Here is a 20,057-nt window from a genome sequence, read left to right on the forward strand (position 1 = left end):
GAGTCTCCGTGTTTAAGGAGACCAAGGTGCCAGTGAGAGGGTGGCGGCTGTTCACAGTATTGCCATGGAAAAGCTGTTCCCTGTACGTACCAGGATCAGTCCAGACTGCTGGGTTATGCCTTTAGATACTGAGCATCACATTGCACTTGAGCTGCACTGATGCAAATTGTTCTTTGATCTTCCTTTGCTCCTTGAATCTTTCTGCTGAAGTCACTTTTCTCACGTTTCCAAGCCACACCAGCTTTCTTTCTCTCCTCTTCTGTGTCTTCAGTCACCTTCAGCCTTTTCCTGATTCTTCATTTCTGACTTTTTCTTCTGTTTGCTTAGAAAGGAATTGGCTGTAGCACTAAACGAAATCTGAGCCCCGTCTCAGGCATGGCTGACACTAAGGAAATTTTAAGTTGCTGATAAGTAGGGAGTATGGCTCTCAGAAGCTAGTCAAAATGAATGTATTAAGTCCAATAAGCAGATGTTTTGTTAACCTTTACCTCTGTTAAGTAAGTAAAATTCCCAGCACATGCACTCTTTAAACCGGGCAGGGAATAAAAGAAACAGATTTTCAGCTGCTCAGCCGGCCCCTTTCCATTATTTCCAACCCACTGCAACTGTGAAAGCTCACCTGCTGTTTCACATCCTCTCCCAGGTAATGCAGGCATCACTCACCTGTGAAACAGGAACACAGCTTTTCCTTCTGCGCTGTCCCTCTGGCTAATTAATTAGCCGTGCTGCACATCATGAGCACCAGCACCCAGAAATGGTCTGACGTGTCTAGATCGTTAAAATGAATCTAGTATTTCATTGCCTTAAAAGCAAGTCTTTATCTTTGTTTACAGCAGTTACAGAGGGGGCCTTAGCAAGAAAAAAAATCAAGGAAACACATTTTATAAAACAATCAGGCAAAACGCTAACCAAATATAAACATGACAATACCAAATAAAATATACAGAATTATCCAAAAGCTTGCAGACATTATACACACAAAGACAAGTCAAATAAAGGCTTTGATAGGGTCTAATTTTAAAAAGCATTTACATGCGTAAAACTGGGTTTACGCATGTAAATGCACTTTACTCGAGTAAGTGGGCTTTTGAAAATTGCTACAATATATGCCATTGTATCGTCCATAGGATTTATTCGCATAAGTGCACTTTACGTGAGTAAATGGCTTTTGAAAATTGCTACAATAGTAGTTACATTTATGCACATAACTCCTTTGAAAATTACCCCCATAATATATTCATTATAGAAAACGTGATTAAAATCAAGACGGGACCAGGAAGAGCTAGAGTTTAAGATCTGGAGGGGGGATCCTGAGAGCAGGCTTTAACTGTTTCCAGTACTCTCTTGGGGTTATGAGATGGAATTTGACTGCAGAGGCCTTAATCCTCCAATGGCCAACACGTGCTAGTCTTGTTTAGCCTTCCTGTTCTTTATTTACTTGTCTTAAGGTCTCCCAGTATAAAAGATTTCTTAAGGATGACATATCATGAAATCAAAGTGAACACTGAAGTTTGCTGCAAGGTAGAACTAGCAAAGCATCAGTTCTGCTGAGCTGTGAATGTAACAGAAAGATGCAGATATAAAGTGAATTGCTGGTTATGTATCACATTCCTTCCTTGTGGGTTATAAGTGATTTTAAATAAATAAATATGTCTTGAATAGATTCTAAGTCCAGGGAGAAAGGAATCTTTTCTTATGTGTTTCTGTACAGAGCTGCTTAGGTTCAGCAGCAGTGAGAGAAATGATGAGAAGATACCAGAGATGGATTTAGGAAGGGAGATAAAGAGAACTGGAAGTAGGACAGAGGAGGGAGGTGAGAGTGTGAAGGGGAGCAGGACTGGAGCCACTCTCCTTCCCCTTCCAAACATCATTTCCCTGAAGTTCTGATTCTGTTAAAGTCTTCAGTGAAAGAATGACTGAAAGGATTTGTTGCAATAAAGATATTTATGTGTCTCTGCTAGTCATGTCCTAATAACAAACTGAGGTTTATTTGCAGACGCCCTGATAAGACCCTTGCTGTTGTCTTAGAAATGTGATTGAGATATCAAAATATGGAGCGTGTTAGGCTTGCCGAAAAATAGTAGCTTTACCAAAATGTTGACAAATGAACAAAACTGGAACTAAATGCAATGGCCATTAGCTCTGAGTGTTAGAAATTAGGAATCCATGTTTAGTGAGCCAAAAACATGGCCGAATTGCTCAGTAGCTCAGTCTCTCTTGACACAACTCTTCTTGGGTTTCACCTAATAATGATAACTCTTCAACACATTTTCATACATTTCCACTTGCAATAATAATAAGAATTAGAACATGTCGTATAACATGGCTCCAAATCAACCGGAACTGAGGGCATGGGGAAGAGACAATCCCTTTTAGAAGCATTTTCTTTGAAAAATATTTTCAGAGATGTTCAGCAGCAATGGTATTTCAGGTATCAAATTGCAGGAAGTCCTGTGTAACTTTCCTGCTATCCAGATATTGTGTCATGGAGGGTGACAGGAAAAGCAGTTGACTTTGCTGAGAATCTGTTGTTCAGAAGTGGTGGCTGATGCACAAAAGGCAGATGAGTGCCTGTAATTTAAGTCCTGATTTGACATGTCTAAGATATGGTAATAAGGACTTTGCAGTCATGCTCGAAATGGTAGGTGCTGTTCATTTACTTGACATCACTGACTATTTAGGACAGCAGTAATTATGGTGTTTCTGCTTACAGCTGGCAGTAGATAAAGAGTTCATTGACTTTGGCACTCATGTGGTTGGGGAAACAATTTTACGGACCATCACCCTGACAAACCAGGGGGCTCTGGGAACCACGTTCCACCTTCAGATGCCTGGAGATGTTGAAGCCATGCACCTCACAGCAGGAAAATCCTCCCTGGGACGAGTGGTGGGTATGCCTGTGTAATGTAGAGTCGTTAGAGAGATCATAGGCATGTGAACACCATGTTGCTCAAGATAAGAATGCTGCCAGAAAGCATTCCCCGAGGGCACTGTCTCTGGGCCAGGCCGGTGACACGGCGGCGGCAGCAGCAGCAGCAGCACTTAGTGCTCTCTTGTGGGAGGCCTTGCTTCAATTGGCACACCTGGCTCTCCTGATTCTTGGTCACAGTTAGTGTCAATCAGAAGAATGGGGAAAGTTAAATGAAATAAACTTTACAGCATCATCAACAAAGTGCAGAACGAATGTCCCACGTTTCCAGGCAAATCTCTTTCTTTACAGCTTTCAGATTCGGTGTCCTAAGAGTTATCTCACTGACTGACCGTTTCCAAGACAAATCTTAAATGATCTCTTTTTTTTTTTTTTCTGTTCAGGCCTCGTTTGACTCGATCGGAGCTATCTCAGAAGACATGGCTAGATGCAGTTCAGTGGAACCTGGAGCTAGATATGAAGGGAAAAGCCACCTTTCTGAGACCAGCATCAAAAGCGGCAGGAAGATGAAAGCGAGCAGAGGTTGGAAAACTTAAGGGCCAGGTGTACTGAAAGTGTTTCTCCCATTGCATGTTTAGAGAACAGTACTTAGTGATGGCTCTACCCCTCTGTGGCTGCGATTTATGAGTGTTTGAAGGTTCCACACTGACCTGCTTTTCCAGCTGGGGATGTTGAGGTTTGAAGTTATTTTCTGTTTCCGATCCAGTCCAGGCACTTTACTAGTGACCTAAATGTGGCAATCTCTGTTGCTTTGGTCTGGATGCTCATCTCTTCCCACCTTAGGGGCAATTTTCAAATTAGGCAGCAAAAACACACATCAGTTACATCAATTTTCAAGCAGGTCCTTGTTGAATATTATACCACCAAATATACTCAGACTCCGTTACACCTGATATTGTGTGCACGGAAAATTTACATGCATACTTTTGAAAATGCAAAAATATGCTCCTAAGTCCAAACCCCTCTGCACATCCCAGAAAAATCTACACATAAACAGGATGTATCGATCGGGTAATTCTGTAAAAGGCTTTTTGTGCAGGTCAAACATTGTTCTACCCATGGAAATGCCTTAAAAGATTTCCCTCTGTTACTTCACCCCACTCCGCTCTTTCACAGGTTCAGATCCCAGCGAAACCAAGTCATGCTTTCATTCTTTCAAAGAAGATAAAATCTATGAGGTCCATAGTCAAAAGACTTGTCTGTCTAACTCCAAAGATTTGGGGATTAAATATCCTTCCAGCCCCCTGCTGAGCGAGTACATTTTGTATGAGCAAATTGTTGCCCGCACAAAATCTACCCCCATAAAAAGAGGCGAAGCTGGAGGCTGTGCGGCTAGTTATGTGGGTAAGTGTGAGCAGGGAGAAAGGCTGTGCAGATAATGTACCTGCTCGTTGAATAGGCGCCTCTGTGCCAGTTGTAGTAATATTACAGCAGTGTTTCTTTCCATTTTCACTTGTAAGGTGTATTAGGGTTTCTGTTCTTTCAGAAAATCTTGGCTTTTTCCTGTTTCTCATGACAAACATCTCTTAGGGACCTCAGAACCAGCAAGTACTCCAAAGCCCTCCTCCCCAGAGGCAGGTGGACGAATCGGATCTCCATCTGGTGAAATTAAGCTTGGCGAGGTAAGGGAAACTGAGGAGTCCATCTTCGTTCACACGCAGTCTCATGGGTTACTTATTTTGCGGAGCCTCTCACTGTGGCACAAGTCCGTGCAGAAATTAGATTAGAAAAAGCCCGGATCTAAGTGCTGCAGATGTTCCGGTTTGTTTCGGATTGTGAGCTGGCAGCAGAAGGGTATCCTGCACCCTGCGGATGCTTTGTACAGCATTATATAAAGAAACATAGAAATGACGGCAGAAGAAGACCAAACGGCCCATCCAGTCTGCCCAGCAAGCTATGCACTTTATCCATTTTTTTTCCCCTTTTTCTCTCCCCCACCTGTTACTATTGGCTTCCAGTACCCTCCAGCCCTAATTCCCCTCCACCCCACCACCAATTTAGAGAGCAGCGCTGTATCTGCATCCAAGTGAACATCCAGCTCAATTAGGGGTAGCAACCGCTGTAACAAGCAGGTCACACCCCTGCCCCATACTCTTACCCACCCCTGTTATTATTTTTTTGTTTGTTTATTTATTTATTTTTTTTGGAGATAGCAGCCCTCCATCCTTCCGCTCTGTGAAGGTGGAACACCAACTACTGGCCACTGGCATCCCGCTCCGTGAACGCCTCTGTGGCTACTGCCGCTCCGTGCAGTGTTTTGCTGCCTCCACTTTATTCACGCCCTCTAGACCTGATGGATCCACAGTGTTTATCCCACGCCCCTTTGAAGTCGTTCACAGTTTTAGACTTCACCACTTCCTCCGGAAGCCCGGAGGAAGGACTATCAGTTAGGAGTGTGCTAACTGTATGTAATTCATTTTCTTTTCCATTTTAGGTTACTAATGGTGAGATTGAACCCTTCAGCTCAGTGAACGTTCAAATCATTTTTTCCCCATTAATACCTGGAGAAATAGAGACTGATTTTGAGATTGCTTTTGACGACCCTGACTGCAAATCGGTGAGTGCTGTAAAGTTTCCGGAAGTGCTCGTTTGGAAGAATAAATGTTGCAGGAGGCTGTCTGTCTATCCTGACCTTCTGCTGTAGATTCCTCTCAGAGCCCGTGGAGCTGCCTTGGATTTGCCTGTCTGGGTCCCTAGACCGAATATAGATCTAAAGATCTGTATGTATGACCGATTGTACCAAGACAGCATCATGATCCAGAACAGGTAAGCAGATGGCCAGCGGGAGATTAAAGGGGCATTGGCGTGCTATGGAAACCAGCGGACGTTTGTTTACTTGTGGGGGCAGCAGCAGAGATTTGCAAATTGAAGCCAAAATTGACTTCTCCCGCTGAGTCAATTCCTGTCGATTCTCTGTTGTTTCACTTTGCATCTTTGCTGCCGCACCTGACCGGATTGCAACTTATTCGGCTAACTTTGGAGGAATATTCAGTGGTGCAACTGCACTTAAAGATAGCCAGATAAATGTATCCAGCTAACGTTAGGACTGCTCTATAGCACAACCAGAGTTATTTGTTTCCCTGAATCTCACAGTCATTTATTTATTTACATTACTTAGTGACTGCTCATTCCAATAGGCTAACTTATGCAGCTCCAGAAAGGCCCCTGGAATGCCCCTAAATTGTAGCTGCATGATGAGATATTTGGCTAAAGTTTCACCAGAGAAAGGCCCACAATATTCAAAAGTCAGCATTTAGCCAGATAACTTATGAGTTATCCAACTTACAGGCCGATATAGTGCGCTCCAGCGGAGGAGCGCGCTGTTAACCCGCCATTGGACGCGCGTTTTCGACGTGCTAGCGTTATCCCCTATTCAGTAGGGGTCGAAAACGCACGTTCAACCCCCCCCCCCGAAACTAATAGCGCCCGCAACATGCAAATGCATGTTGCGGGCCCTATTAGTTATTGCCGCGCGATTCAGAAAGCAAAATGTGCAGCCAAGCCGCACAGTTTACTTTAAGAAATTAGCACCCACCCAAAGGAAGGTGTTAATTTCTGCCGGCGCCAGGGACGTGCACAGAAAAGCAGTAAAAACTGCTTTTCTGTGCACCCTCCGACTTAATATCATGGCGATATTAAGTTGGAGGTCCCGAAAGTAAAAAAAGAAAAAAAAATTGAAATCGGCTCGCAGCTTGTGGGTTGAAAACTGGACGCTAAATTTTGCCAGCGTCCGGTTTCCGAACCCGTGGCTGTCAGCAGGCTTGAGAACAGACGCCGGCAAAATTGAGCATCGACTGTCAAACCCGCTGACAGCCGCCGCTCCTGTCCAAAAAGAGGCGCTAGGGACGCGCTAGTGTCCCTAGCGCCTCTTTTTACCGCCGGCCCTAATTTAAATAAATTAAATTACTGTATTGCGCGCACAGGAGAGTGTCCTGTGCGCTCTCCCGCGACTTTTACTGTATCGGCCCGTTAGTGCCTCTGAATATTGACCTAAAAGTTTTTTTTTTTTCACCAGCCTTGCCCCAGAATTTTGCACTGTACAGATTAAAACTCTTACAGAGTCTGGTTACAAATGCCACAGTAGATTTTAGCTGATGTAAAGTAACACAGAAGCATGGTGAGCTCAGTTAAATAAAATAGATGCAGACATAAGTTGTAAAGTGTTTATACTTTGTAAACTGTGGAAACTGGGGAATGTGAGGATCTTCACCTGTTACAGCTCTATGTAGACTAAGTGCAGATGCGTCAAAAATGTCAACAGGAGCAGAGTAGAATAATGCAGCTTGTACTGTCTTTTTAGAAGGAAACTCTTGCCTGAGTGGACAGGAGATCCATTCAGGCCACCAGCATGCTAATCTCGAGCAAGAGCCTCTGCTGCTGGGTGCTCCAGAGCTGCTCCTCTGAAGGGTCTTCTTGGATGAAATGCGAGTTATCGCCCTGGAGAGACATGCAGTGAGAAATAAATTGTGTTTCCTCCCTTTGCAGAGAGAGAACAGCACTGCGCTTGAAGTTTGAGGTGTGCAAGTTGCTGAAACCCCACATGGAAGTGCTTCCAAAAACAGGTTACATCCAAGCACAGTCCTCCTTAAGCATCCAGCTCAAGTTCCTGCCCAGGTGAGTCCTGTGTTAGACCTCTGCAGACTGCTGGGAGATTTTCCATCATAAATACTCCTTTCTTAATTCTCTTTTTCATGTTTTTGTTATTGTTTGCAAATTAAATTGTATTTCAGATATAATATGGATATGTGAGGAGTCTATTTATGTCTATAAATTTACATACCATTCCAAGGACGAGTTTCAAAGTCCTTTACATGGGCAAACTGTGTTTTGTGTTTTTTTTGCCTGTGTAAATCGGCCATCTGAACATTGCCGTTTCTTAACGCCGCTTAAAGTACATGCGCTGTTCCATGGCCTGCGTGCTTTCAGCTGCAGTACAAGGAGGCGTTCTCAGGGGACGGGTTTGAGTTGGAATGGAACATGGCATATATTGTACTATAAAATCCATGGGCGCTATTGCCCGTGGAGTAAACCTGCGTTCCTTGCCCCAGTGCCGGCGGGGAAAACTGTCCCTTCTACGTTTCCTAGGGATTCCTTTTTCTGTACTTTGCACGTTTTTATCATCATTTCTACATGATCTTGGATCGTGATTCAGAAACCCCTTCTGACTGGGATTCTGAGTGGAGTTTGAAGCCATAACCTACTATTGCAATGTTGGCCCCTTCTGATTAAGGGGGTAATTTTGTAACAGCTTGTGTAAGAAAATCATGTGAACCTCCTTTGTTGCTTGTGTGAAGGGAAAAAAGTCTCTGCCCATGTTCCAGGCTTATTTTCTGCTTCCTTGGCTGCAGGAGGGTCCGTATGCTTACTGTAAGGTGGGTGTTTCATATATCTGGGGACAGGAGAGTTAGGCATCTAAAACTCAGGTTGTGAACTTTTTAAAATGCATCCAGATAGCCAGGCAGGTCCTGCGGCCAGGATAGCACCCTCCTCAGCAAAACTGCTCAACGCAGCAGGGAACGCTGCCAGCCAGCACTGCCCCCTAATGAGGCCATGCAGCCTGGCTATTTAAGAGCCTTTCAGATGCCTCAGCAGTGCCTTAGCAACAGTCCCCTGGCATCCTTGCTTCATTTGTGCTTGCCTTGCCTGTCCATGCCTTGCCCTTGTCTCCTCCAATCATCATTCTCCTTGTCTGGTTGTTCCTTGTCCCCTCGGCTTGATTTTCTGGACCTAGACCTTCCTTGGATCTGACCCTTGCTTTGGACCTGATCTTGCTCTGTCTGCTGCCGGCCCCGACCTCTGGCCTTTCTTCTGCCTTCTCTGTCTGCAGCGCGCCTCAACCCTTGGACTGTTAACCATCTTCACTATCTGCCACCAGTCCTGACCTATGCTTAGCCTTGGACTATCACTTTAGACCATGCTACGGACCCACCTAAATCCTACCAGCCGCCAGAACCCAAGGACTCAACCTGCGGAGAAGGCGGCTGGTATAGGCGAAGCTCCAGCCGGTCCTGCCACAGGGCTTCTCTGTCAGCTACTGGGGTGAACCTGGTGGGGTTGCTCACTAGGCAGCGCCAACCACCCCGCAGCACTAAGGGTCCACTTTTCCGGAGAGCATTACAGTATCAGATTTAGGCATAAGCTACCTCAACCAGGGGTTTTCAACCCAGTTCTCAAAGAAACACCCGGCCATTCTGGTTTTCAGGATAGTTACAGGGAGTGTGTGTGAGAGAGATTTGCATCCACTGCCTGCAATATATGCAAATCTATCTCATGCATATTCATGGCTGGGTGTGTGCTAAGGACTGGCTTGAGCTTCAGATAATTGCTAAACTTTACCAAAAAAAAAAATGTAAAACTTGTTTTGATAATGCAGTGGGTCCTCTTAGATTTGGCCCTCATAGCTCAGGGCCTCAGCCTGTCTTAGTCTGGCCCCAGAGGCAGCAGTAGCATGTAGTGCTATGGATATTGTACTGAGCTCATTGAAAGGGGGAACTGGTCAAACATCTCGCATTACTGCAAAGTCCACAGGTACCCAAGGGCTTTGCACCGGTTTTCTATGGAAAAATCCTCATGTACTTTTCTTGTGATAATTGCTCCAGGGAGAAGCTCCCACAGATATTCACACCTGCTTTTTCTGACCAGAGCTATGTGCATGTTTTTCTCTCCTGACCTGCCCCTGCTCCGGGAGTACCTCCACGACGGTACAGCTGAAAGTGCGCCCCTTAGTGAATTTCTAGTATAATTTTCCCTGCATACAGGCCGTGCAGTTCTCAAATGGGCGATTAACATGGGTAAAGTGCTTTTAACCTGTGGAAATTCCTTTGAATATTGCCCTTTCTCTTCAACCTTCAGCTTTGCCACAGTTGAAAACAAAATATTCTGCTTGTTACATCCCAGCTTGTGAGAGACTGCGATGCCACAAGGAAAGGCCCCTAAGCACAGCGCATGCCATCGTAGTAAATAAACTCCTCCTGGTGTCATAGTTCCAATATTCTGCGCTGAGCTGCTCAGTCTGACGTGCCAGAGTAACGAGCACAGATTCTTCTCCCACAGGCAGTCTTTGCCGCAGGATGCAGGAGAATATTTTGATAAAGACACCGGGGTCTTGGAAGCCCCTCTGACCATATTGGTTGCCAGTCAGGTGAGCATTACTATGACCCGTTTGGAATGTGGGTGGGACTGCCTAAGCATATGAAAGGGTTAATCATAGCCATGGCAAAGCCCCTCATGATGGCCATTAGTGTATGCATGGCCTGACATTTTGCCAATTTAGTTTATTGTGCTTGATTAGTCGCTTTTCTTCCCTAGGTAAATCAAAGTGATGTGTATTAAAATGCAAGTACTATAATACAGTAAAAAGTAAACAAGCAATTAACACGGTAAAGATAATAAAACAAATCTTAAAAGGCATGGAGCTATTTATAGCCTTGTCAATGTGTATGATGAAAAACTGATGTTTTTCTTTTTTTGAACGAGAAATTTCTTTCTGCTCCTTTGGGATTCCTGCTAAAATTAAAACAAATCTGGGAATTGCCACTATAAGCCTTCGTTCATAACTACCCAGGGATTTTCCACCCACACCCCCCATTTTATACCCCTCCTCTCTCCTCCTCCAGTTACCAGGTCTCCTCCTGTCTTCCTGTAATCACAGGCCCTGAATCTGACCACAAGGTGTCGCCATTGCTCGATGACCATGACTCCTTGTCTCCACTCTAGGGACTGTGAGCATTACCTTGCCAGCATCCCCTGCTCTGACTGGCCCGCCACTGATTAACTCTCACAAACGGATGAAGCATTGATGAACAGTTAATGTTCCGGCTAAACTTGTATCCCTGCAATACCATTCTTTGGAGGTCAAAGGGAGGTTTTAAAAACTACAAAAGCATGGTTAGCCGGAACATTAAGTGTTCACCAATGCTTTGCCCATTTGTGATAGTTAATTAAAAGCTTTCAAGCAGAAAACTTAGTTCTTTTGAGCTATCTTTTCCTTTTATGTTGAAGCAGGAAATGTTTGTCTCTAAATACTTTGAGCTGATGAAAGCTCTCCTCTTGTCTCAGACCAAACCCATCCTACTCACTGTCCATGCGATTATCACCTCCTCCGATCTGGAGATAAACCCAACAGAAGTGGATTTCGGACATTGTACAATCTATGAGGCTGTAACATCTACTGTCCAGATAACAAACAAATCCATCCTTCCTCAAGACTTCGGATTTGTAGGAGTCCCAGAGGTAACGTTGTCACATGAGGTCAATGTTCACATTATTCCCGTAATCTCCTTGCCCCCCCGAACATTTTAGCTTTTCAGCCCATTAATTGCAGATTATGTGACTGATCAGATTTGTTCTCTGCAAATATTCAAGCACAATTTTATTACCTGCTACTAAATTCCATGAGAAATGGAATGCATAAGACATAAAAATATATTGGTATTAATATGTAATGTAACATTGTCTGCCTCACTGGTGATGATCAAGAGAGCAATTCACATACAGCTTCCTTGATAATTGCAAGACTGAAAATATAGAGTGAATTTAATTCTCTCTTCAAAGGGCAGGGATGTCTCCCAGTCTTTCTCTCTTTATTCTTAATGTATAGTACTGACTAAAGGCAAACAGGCCGATGCAGTAAAGTGCGCTCAGGCCAAGCGCAGCGTTAGCCCCCATTTGGACGCGTGCTTTCGATGCGCTATTTTTACCCCTTATACAGTAAGGGGTAATAGCGCGTGGAAAACGCGCGTCCAACCCCCCGAAAATAATAACGCCCGCAACATGCAAATGCACGTTGATGAGCCTATTAGTTAGTCCCGCGCGATACAAAAGTAAAATGTGCAGCCAAGCCGCACATTTTACTTTCAGAAATTAACGCCTGCCGGCACCGGGAAAGTGTACAGAAAAGCAGAAAAAACTGCTTTTCTGTACACCCTCCGATTTAATATCATAGCAATATTAAGTTGGAGGCCCCAAAAATTAAAAAAATTAAAAAAATATGCCCGCAGGTTGGAAAATGGATGCTCAACTTTGCCGGCGTCTGTTTTCCGAACCCGTGGCTGTCAGCAGGTTCGACAACTGATGCCGGTAAAATTAAGCGTCGGCTGTCAAACCCGCTGACAGCTGCTGCTTCTGTCAAAAAGGAGGCACTAGGGGCGCGCTAGTGTCCCTAGCGCCTCCTTTTACCGCGGGCCCTCATTTGCATACTGGATCGCGCGCCCAGGAGAGCGGCCTGGGCGCATGTTGGGAGAGCGGGCGTTTGCCTCGGAGCACCGGCTCTCCTGCGAATTTTACTGTATCGGCCCGTTAGCCAGATAAGTGCTGGATAAGTTAGACTTATTATTGAGCAGGTCTAAAGTTAGCTAGATAAATGTATCTGGCTAGCTATTAGATATCTAGTTATATTCAGCAGTGCAGCTGCACCATTGAATATCCCAGCCAAGTTAGCTGAATATGTTTATCCAACTAACTTTCTTACGGGCCGATACAGTAAGGAGCGGTAGGAAGAGCTGCGTAAGTGCCGGGCGCACCCGCGTTTGCCGCACGCACAGTCCGGCTCACCTACCGCTCGATACTGTATTTAAATAGCTTGCAAATGCAAGCCGCGTCCAAGAAGGGTTAGGCCCGCGCAATCCATTTTACTGTATAGAGCGCCTATACAGCGCCTATACAGTAACCTGGGTGCGCTGGTACCTGTCATTTCAAATGACGTTTGAAATGACAGGTACCAGGAAGTGGACGCTTCTCCTACGCTCGGGATTGCCAGTCCTCTCTACCCTCCTCCCGAAGCAACGAAAGCGAAAAAGGAGCGGAAAAGGAGAAAAGCGACATGTGAGGTGTAACTTACTCTTGCAGCCCTCCTCCGGAGACGCACCGCAGCTCCCCTGCCTCCCGGGGGCTGCCCCCAGCGGCGAAAGCGGCCCCGCCAGCGAAGATGGATGCCTGCACGGGCCCTCTGACACGATCGCTCCAGCTGCGGCCACTTCTCCCCACACGGCCACACGTAGTGACGTCACGCCTTGAGCGGCCAAATTGCACGCAGGAGAAGTGGCCGCAGCTGGAGCGATCGTGTCAGAGGGCCCGTGCTGTCTTTTCGCCGCTGGCTGCTCCCGGGAGGCAGGGGAGCCGCGGTGCGTCTCCGGAGGAGGGCTGCAAGAGTAAGTTACACTTCACATGTCGCTCTTCTCCTTTTTCGCTTTCGTTGCTTCGGGAGGAGGGTAGAGAGGACTGGGCTGCCCCTTTTTCGCTCACCGGCCAGGGCAGGTGAGCGAGGGCTGGGGGAAAGTTTGCCGCCTACCCTTACCCCTGCCTCTAACGCAGGGGTAAGGGTAGGCGGTAAGTTAGCAGGTTAAACGCGCAGCTAAACTGCAGGTTAAAAAGGCGATAGTCGGGGCGCACGTTACTGAATGGGGGGGGGAATAGCTAATCCGATCGTTTACATCTCATATACATGCCGCGGGCGGAAGGGGTTACCCGGTGATTTAAAGGGGATAGTGGATCACGGGTTGGGCTAACGCGGCCAAATTGTGAATAAAAGGCGGGTTAGAAACAGGGTAACCGAGGCCGCACTTTACTGTATTGACCTGTTAGGCAGATAGTGGCTGACTATGGACCTCAGTATTTTATACCTAATCCTACAGTGCAGTCTTTCCAAACATGTTCGGAGAAGTTTTGCTGTGGTATTCTGGACCAATTGTAATCTTTTCAAAACTTCATTTGGACGAGCATGTAACAGAACATTACAGTAGTTTAGACTATGTAAAATAAACACTTGCTTGCCCACAAGTGGGTATAATTGCTTTGGGAGATTATGCCAAAACACTCCCCACAAAATACACATTGGTTTGCTTGCAGAACGTTGAAGTAGCACATGTTATCTGAATTTTTCATTTCCCACAAATGAAAAACTGCACACAAAGGTCTGTGCAGCAAAACTGGATTTAAAAAGGGAAGTGTGACTGTTACCCAAGGTTAAATCTGACCCCTGGTTTCTTTCTCCCTCCTGAGCAGAGAACGCCCTGTGATACTGATTGTGCATTCATAAGCACTTGGAAATAAAAGCACTGGGTGTAAGAGAGCAGATTCCTTGAAATGATTGTGAGGATCAACATGAGCGAGGAGCAGAAGCGGTCAGGGAGGAAAGAAGTCAGACTTGTCAAAGAGATAAAATTAACCTGCCATGCACTTTGCATCACTTTACTAATAATCCGTGGTACTCCCCACCTTCACTCAGTATCAGTGTGTACACACGGGACAGTGCCTGACTTCAAATACTGGTTCTTTCTTTTAGTAAATAATTTCTGCCTTTCTTCTTTCTATTGTGTAGTTTGTGGAAATTCAGCCTAATGATGGATTTGGAACTCTTTTACCTCTGGAAAGTGTACGAATGGAAATCATCTTTAAAGCCAAAAAAGCAAAGGAATATAAAGTGGACCTCATTTGCAAGACGGCTATTAACAGGTAAATCCCTCCAGCACTGTCCAGTAGGAAAGGTAACCTGACAGAGCTATTGGATGTTACTGGAGATCAAAGGACACCTAAAAACTTTTATAGAGAACAGCACAACATTGTAGAGTTGTAGGCAGTACAACTTCTTGTAGTGCGTCCATTTGATGACAGAAATTTACTGGTGAAATAATGTTGGATTTGTATTGCAAGTTCCATTTCTGAAACACCTCAAAGTGTTCTATAGCCATGGTGATCACACTATTACTGTGAGGCCCAAGCTATTAGCCAAGTAGATGTGGGAAAGCCACCACTTCCCTTGCAAGTCAGCGATAAGGAATGATCTGCTCTTTGGGTTCTGCCAGGTATTTGTGACCCATATGGGCCACTGTCAAAGACAAGACTCTGGCCCTGCTGGACCTTGGGTGTGACTAAGAATGGCATTATGACCTAGTGAGACACATTCAGTAGCAGAACTGGGATCTAATTCTCTGATCACTTGGCAGGCCAATTCAGTACAGCGTTCAGCCGAGCGCACCATTTAGCACCCGTTTGGCTGTGCGTTTTCAACGCAAATGCATGTTGATGAGCCTATTAGTTAGTCGCCCGGGATACTGAAATTAAAATGTGTAGCCAAGCTGCACATTTTACTCTCAGAAATTAACGCGTTAACCATAGAGAGCACCAGGAAAGTGTACAGAAAAGCAGAAAAAACTGCTTTTCTATACACCCTCTGACTTAATATCATAGCGATATTAAGTTGGAGGAACCAAAAAGTTCAAGGAAAAAAAAAAGTCTGCCCGCTTGTCGGCGGGTTTGAAAACAGACACTGGTAAAATTAAGCATCAGTTGTTGGACCCACTGACAGCTGGCGCTTCCGTAATAAGGAGGCGCTAGGGACGAGCTAGTGTCCCTAGCGCCTCCTTATTAGCATGGACCCTAATTTAAATACAAAAGCGCGAGTCAGGAGAGTGGGCACTCAATTTGGAGCGCCGGCTCTCCCGCACTTTTTAATGAATCGGCCTTCGGCCAGACCTATGGAGGCAATTTGAGACCATGCACAGTTATGCTGATAGAAGCAGAGCATTTTATTAAGAGGTTTATTCCATTTCATGTAGTTGATTCGAGCATCAATGATAATGCTAGCAGATCATAGAACTTAACCCAGCTTGTTTTTGTTTCTTTTAGACAGTTCAAGGTGTTGTGTAAGGCTATTGGAGTCCATCCCCCCCTTGCTCTGTCCCATTCGTTAGTTCGGTTTGCTGCAACAGCCTTAAATGATATATCTACAGCCATCCTGTACGTGATCAACTCCCACATCAGCCGCAATGATTACACACACGATGTCCCCAGGATTGGCAAAGGAGAAATTGCTCCAGTTGGACCCACTTCTTTTGAGTTTCATGTACCAGAAGATTCTTCTATAGATATCGTGCCATCTGTTGGCACTGTTTGGCCAGGGGAGGTAATTCTGCTGGCTAACTCTTTTTCTTATAGTACTGCTGTGGATAGAGTAGGCAGTGAGATATGCCTCTTTCTTTCATTGCCCTAAGGAAAGATAATGAAACTAATGTGGCTACAGTTAGTGCACCTTCTCTAAGAAGTCAACTTACAGGCATGGCTAAGAAGAATAAACTGAATTTAGATATTCCAGTATTCTGAGATCTTGCATGTTATCTTGAAGTTGGTGCAAGTCCATGTACCCTAAACTTAACTTCTGGTTACAGTAACCCAGAGTAAGGTGCTGTCACCTCCTCACAAAATATAAAAATTCAGAGTGTTTAAATGTAGGCCACTACTATATAGAATCTTTTAAACTTGGCAAGGGATTGCCCACCCATCATTGTAGTGAAAATCAGAGGGGGGGGATCCTTTTCCCTCATCTTGGCATGATTTTATTAAGGGAATCTCTCCTTTTACTCCACACCTACCTCCTTCCTTCTTGGCATAGCAACAGTGCTAATTAAAATGCAGCTGTATTTTCACACCAGGCCAAAACAGGTGCTGTCTCCTGGTGCAGATCCTTTCACTCAAACAGACATGCACATTTTAAAAAGGAAATTCTTGAAAGCTTAGGGTGTTGTAAAGCAATCTTCTGGATAATAGTAGTGTTTTGTTCAGAAATCCATGCTCCTTCCATGCATGCACACTTGGAATGTGCGATCCACTGCCTTTGAGGAGTTCTGGAAAGAGCAGTTTGACTTGATTATCAGTTACACAGAAAATAGCTTTCTGTTCCATGGAGAATCAGCCCTTTACTCCTATCATGTGCCCATTATCTGGGTCATTTCCATGCTTTGGGGTTTATTTCTATATTTTAAATTGCATTTGCATGGCTGGGTTTGATGCCTGATGCAAAGTTACACATGAAAGTAGGTTCAGATCTTCAGAGGGATAGCCGTGTTAGTCTGGTGTACCAAAACGGACAGAGGCGGGGGTGGCGCCTTATAGACTGAGGCAGGAGCTTTCCAGGACAGAGTCCACTTCATCAGAAAGAACATGAAAGCAGGTTTACTTGCGGCAATAGATATTTAGTTTTTCTGATTTTACGCACATGAGTTGCTCTCTCAAACACAGAAATGTCTCGTCCGGGTGTCCTTCAGACCTACTCTTTCAGAGCAGTCAGTCAAGGAAGAAGCTGTGAGGATGCTGCAGAGAGCAGCTGAAGCAAAGGCCCTGCTGAAGAAGGAGAGTGTGAAGGAAATGGAAATGCCGGTAAGAAAGGTAGCATTTAAATGTAGGATTTAAAAATAATTCTTGGGGGTGACGAAAACAGAGGGTCCTAGGCGTGGCTCTGGGAGGAGCAGCCCCCAGCCTTGCAGCAGACTTCCCATCTGGCCTATTCTGAATGAGTTGTCCCCTTCAACTCATCCAGTCTTTGGAAAGATTCCTGAGAGGGCTCTAACGCTGTAAGGCTCCGGGCCTGAGAGTGGCCCATGAAAAACAGTGATCGTATGAAGCATGGAATACCCTACCCGTCATTAAGCACATAATTCTTTCTTGTAACAGAAACAAATGCTGTTTCTTTTAACTGGATGTCACCTGTAACTCCAGTACCAGGAAGAGGGCTACAAGAGAAATGAATGTTCTAGCAGGCCCACAGAAACCGTGACACTTTGTTACATTGCTAGCTTGTCTTCTCTCCCCTCAGTGGGGTAATCGGGATCTTTTCTGTTCATACCCGGATCAGTCCAGACTCCTGCGATTATGCTTCCCTTCCAGCAGATGGAGACAGAGAAAGTTGCACTGGCACATAACCCGGAGTGCCACCTGCAGTCCCCCAGTATTTCTGTCTCCCACAGATGGCAGAGGTGCAATCCCTGCAGTCAAAAAAAAAAAAAAAGGGGGGGGAGGAGAGAGATCAAAAATTCTTTTTTTTGATCCCCGGGAGGTAGCTAGGCCCTGGTGGGGGCTATCCCTCCTGGTGTTGAGGAGAACGAGCAGTGGGTCAGGGACCCTTGTCTGACTTGGCTTTTCGCCGCCGGGGAGGTGAATAGCTGGTGGGGCCAGTTCCCTCCCCTCCAGGAGAACAGGTGGCATACGGCAGCTCTTCAACACAGGGAAGTACCCTTAATGATTTCCTTCTGTCTGAGTAAAGTTTAAAAAAAAAGAGAGTAAAAAAGAGAAGTGAAGGAGAGCAGCAAGGTTTTTAGCAGCTGGGAAGGCTGCGTTGGGACCTTGCAGGCCTGCTAGGAGGTGAGTTCCCAGGCAGCAGTGCTGTTTGACCGCGAGACCCAGTGGGGCTGATTTTTGCCATGCAGTCGGGCCTTTTTGCAGTTGGTGCAGCATTACTTCTTCTCATGGCGCATGGCAATGCATGCCGCTCATACGGCGATGCTCGCGCATGGTTGTCCCGCGCCAACCTGTGTTCCCGTTGCCTCTCCGGTGGAGACGGCGGGTCGAAACCAGCAGATGCTGTGCTGGAGCAGCTGCTTAAGCAGAGGTCAGGCGTAGGAGTGCCTTTGAAGTTGGCTGCCCCTCCCCCGCCAGACGCGGGAAAGGCGGCCATGTTGAATGGAGATGAAGGCTTTTCAGGGCTGTTTCGAGGGTGTGAGGATCTTCCCTCCCCCCCCCCCCCCCCGTTGTCTCCAATGGGGCAGGGTTCTGCTAATTGGAGGGAGCCCAGTTCTGACGGCAAGGGGGATCCTTCCAGAGATGGATTGGAGGTTCCCACTCCACTTTTGTCAGAGTTTGTCCTTCTTATGCATGAGGCATATTTGACGCAGAAGGCGGCTGGGAGGCACCAGAACCAGGCTCAGAGGCCCAGTGGTCTGCAACCTGGCAAAAGACCTGGAGGTTCCATGGGTCCGGTTCCGTGGAAGGTGCCCAGGATCCTCTGGATGAGGACAGCTCCGGGCAGTCCGAATGTTGACTCCAACTATAGGGGACGGATCTCTGCAGGTTCCTGACTTTCCAGATACTGCTGTGCCTGACAAGGATCCAGCTGTGCCTGATAATAGCCTGGATGGTCTGAATCCTGATGGAGGTTTGAACCAGGTGCCTGTTGTGGAAGGGGACAACCCAAAAGTGGTGCATCTTTTCTGGAAAGAAGAGTTGTGGTCCTTAATCCCTCAAGTTCTCAAGAAACTGGGGATCAAAGGAGGAGTCAGGGAGGAGGAATAGCCTAATGGTTAGAGCAGTGGGCTACGAACCAGGAGACCAGGGTTCAAGTGCTGCTGTCACTCCTTGTGACCTTGGGCAAGTCACTTTACCCTCCATTGCCTCAGGTACAAACTTAGATTGTAAGCCCTCTGGGGATAGGGAAATACCTACAGTACCTGAATATAAACCGATGTGATATTTCAGATCAAACGTCAGTATATAAAAATAAATAAATAAATAAAAAGGAAGTGGACCCAGTCATGGATGGCCTGTGAGGGGTCCAGCGAAAACCTTCTCCTTTCACAAGACTATGAAAAGATGGTAGTCAGGGAGCGGGACACTCTGAAAATGAGCCTGAAGGTGGGCCAGGTGATGGCGAAGTTGTACCTATTGCCTGAGGATTCGCTCGAGCTGTTGGTGCTCCCTAAGGTGGACACTTTGGTGTCTGCATTCACTAAGATGACCACCATCCCTGTGACTGATTCAGTGGTGCTGATGGATTATACAGGACATGAAGTTGGAAATACAGCTCAAGAAAATATTTGAGGTGTTTGCACTTGGCATTCATGTTGCTGTGCAGTAGCTTCATGCAAAGGGACAGTTTACGCTGGGTTCAGCAATTATAGGCTACTAGAATGCTATAGGAACGAGTGGCTAAGCAGCTGGACTGTCTGGAGGTGGGAGCAGCTTATGTTGTGGATGCCCTGTATGACCTCATCAGAACTTTTTCGAGAATTATGATGTCTGAGATGTCGGCCAGGAGGCTACTTTGGTTGAAGAACTGGTCGATGGATGTTTGGTCTAAGTCTTGGTTGGGAGCCTTAATGTTCAAGAGGAAGCTTCTATTTGGAGAAGACTTAGATGAACTCATGAAGCATCTTGGGGAGACCAAAGGGCATAGGCTGCAAGAAGGTAAGCCAAAAGAAAACAAAGGCTTATTTGCTGGGCATTCCTGGTTTTGGTCGAATAGACTGTTTCATCTGAGTAGGCCCTTGGCAGGAGCTCAGAGGCAAGGCACTGGGAAGCAACAATCCTGGAACCAGCCCTTTCGAGGAGGCAAAAAAATAGGCAGAGAAGGTCTTAGCCAGGG

The 20,057-nt window shown here is 45.9% G+C and overlaps 1 protein-coding gene across 5 annotated transcripts in view; it reads left to right on the top strand.

The window, feature by feature from the left end:
* CFAP74 (cilia and flagella associated protein 74) overlaps positions 1-20,057 on the top strand; it is a 76,081-nt gene that overhangs the window by 30,597 nt on the left and 25,427 nt on the right. For all 5 annotated transcript variants that reach the window (XM_029578207.1, XM_029578203.1, XM_029578204.1 and 2 more), the window contains 11 exons: positions 2,714-2,887; positions 3,313-3,451; positions 4,460-4,551; positions 5,364-5,486; positions 5,574-5,695; positions 7,415-7,543; positions 9,983-10,070; positions 10,988-11,161; positions 14,247-14,380; positions 15,554-15,830; positions 16,943-17,080. In XM_029578207.1, coding sequence (XP_029434067.1) covers positions 2,714-2,887; positions 3,313-3,451; positions 4,460-4,551; positions 5,364-5,486; positions 5,574-5,695; positions 7,415-7,543; positions 9,983-10,070; positions 10,988-11,161; positions 14,247-14,380; positions 15,554-15,830; positions 16,943-17,080 — 1,590 coding nt within the window. The remainder of the gene's footprint in view (positions 1-2,713; positions 2,888-3,312; positions 3,452-4,459; positions 4,552-5,363; positions 5,487-5,573; positions 5,696-7,414; positions 7,544-9,982; positions 10,071-10,987; positions 11,162-14,246; positions 14,381-15,553; positions 15,831-16,942; positions 17,081-20,057) is intronic.

The sequence above is a fragment of the Rhinatrema bivittatum genome, chromosome 15 (assembly GCF_901001135.1).
Source record: "Rhinatrema bivittatum chromosome 15, aRhiBiv1.1, whole genome shotgun sequence".
In the NCBI taxonomy this organism is placed as follows: Eukaryota; Metazoa; Chordata; class Amphibia; order Gymnophiona; family Rhinatrematidae; genus Rhinatrema; species Rhinatrema bivittatum.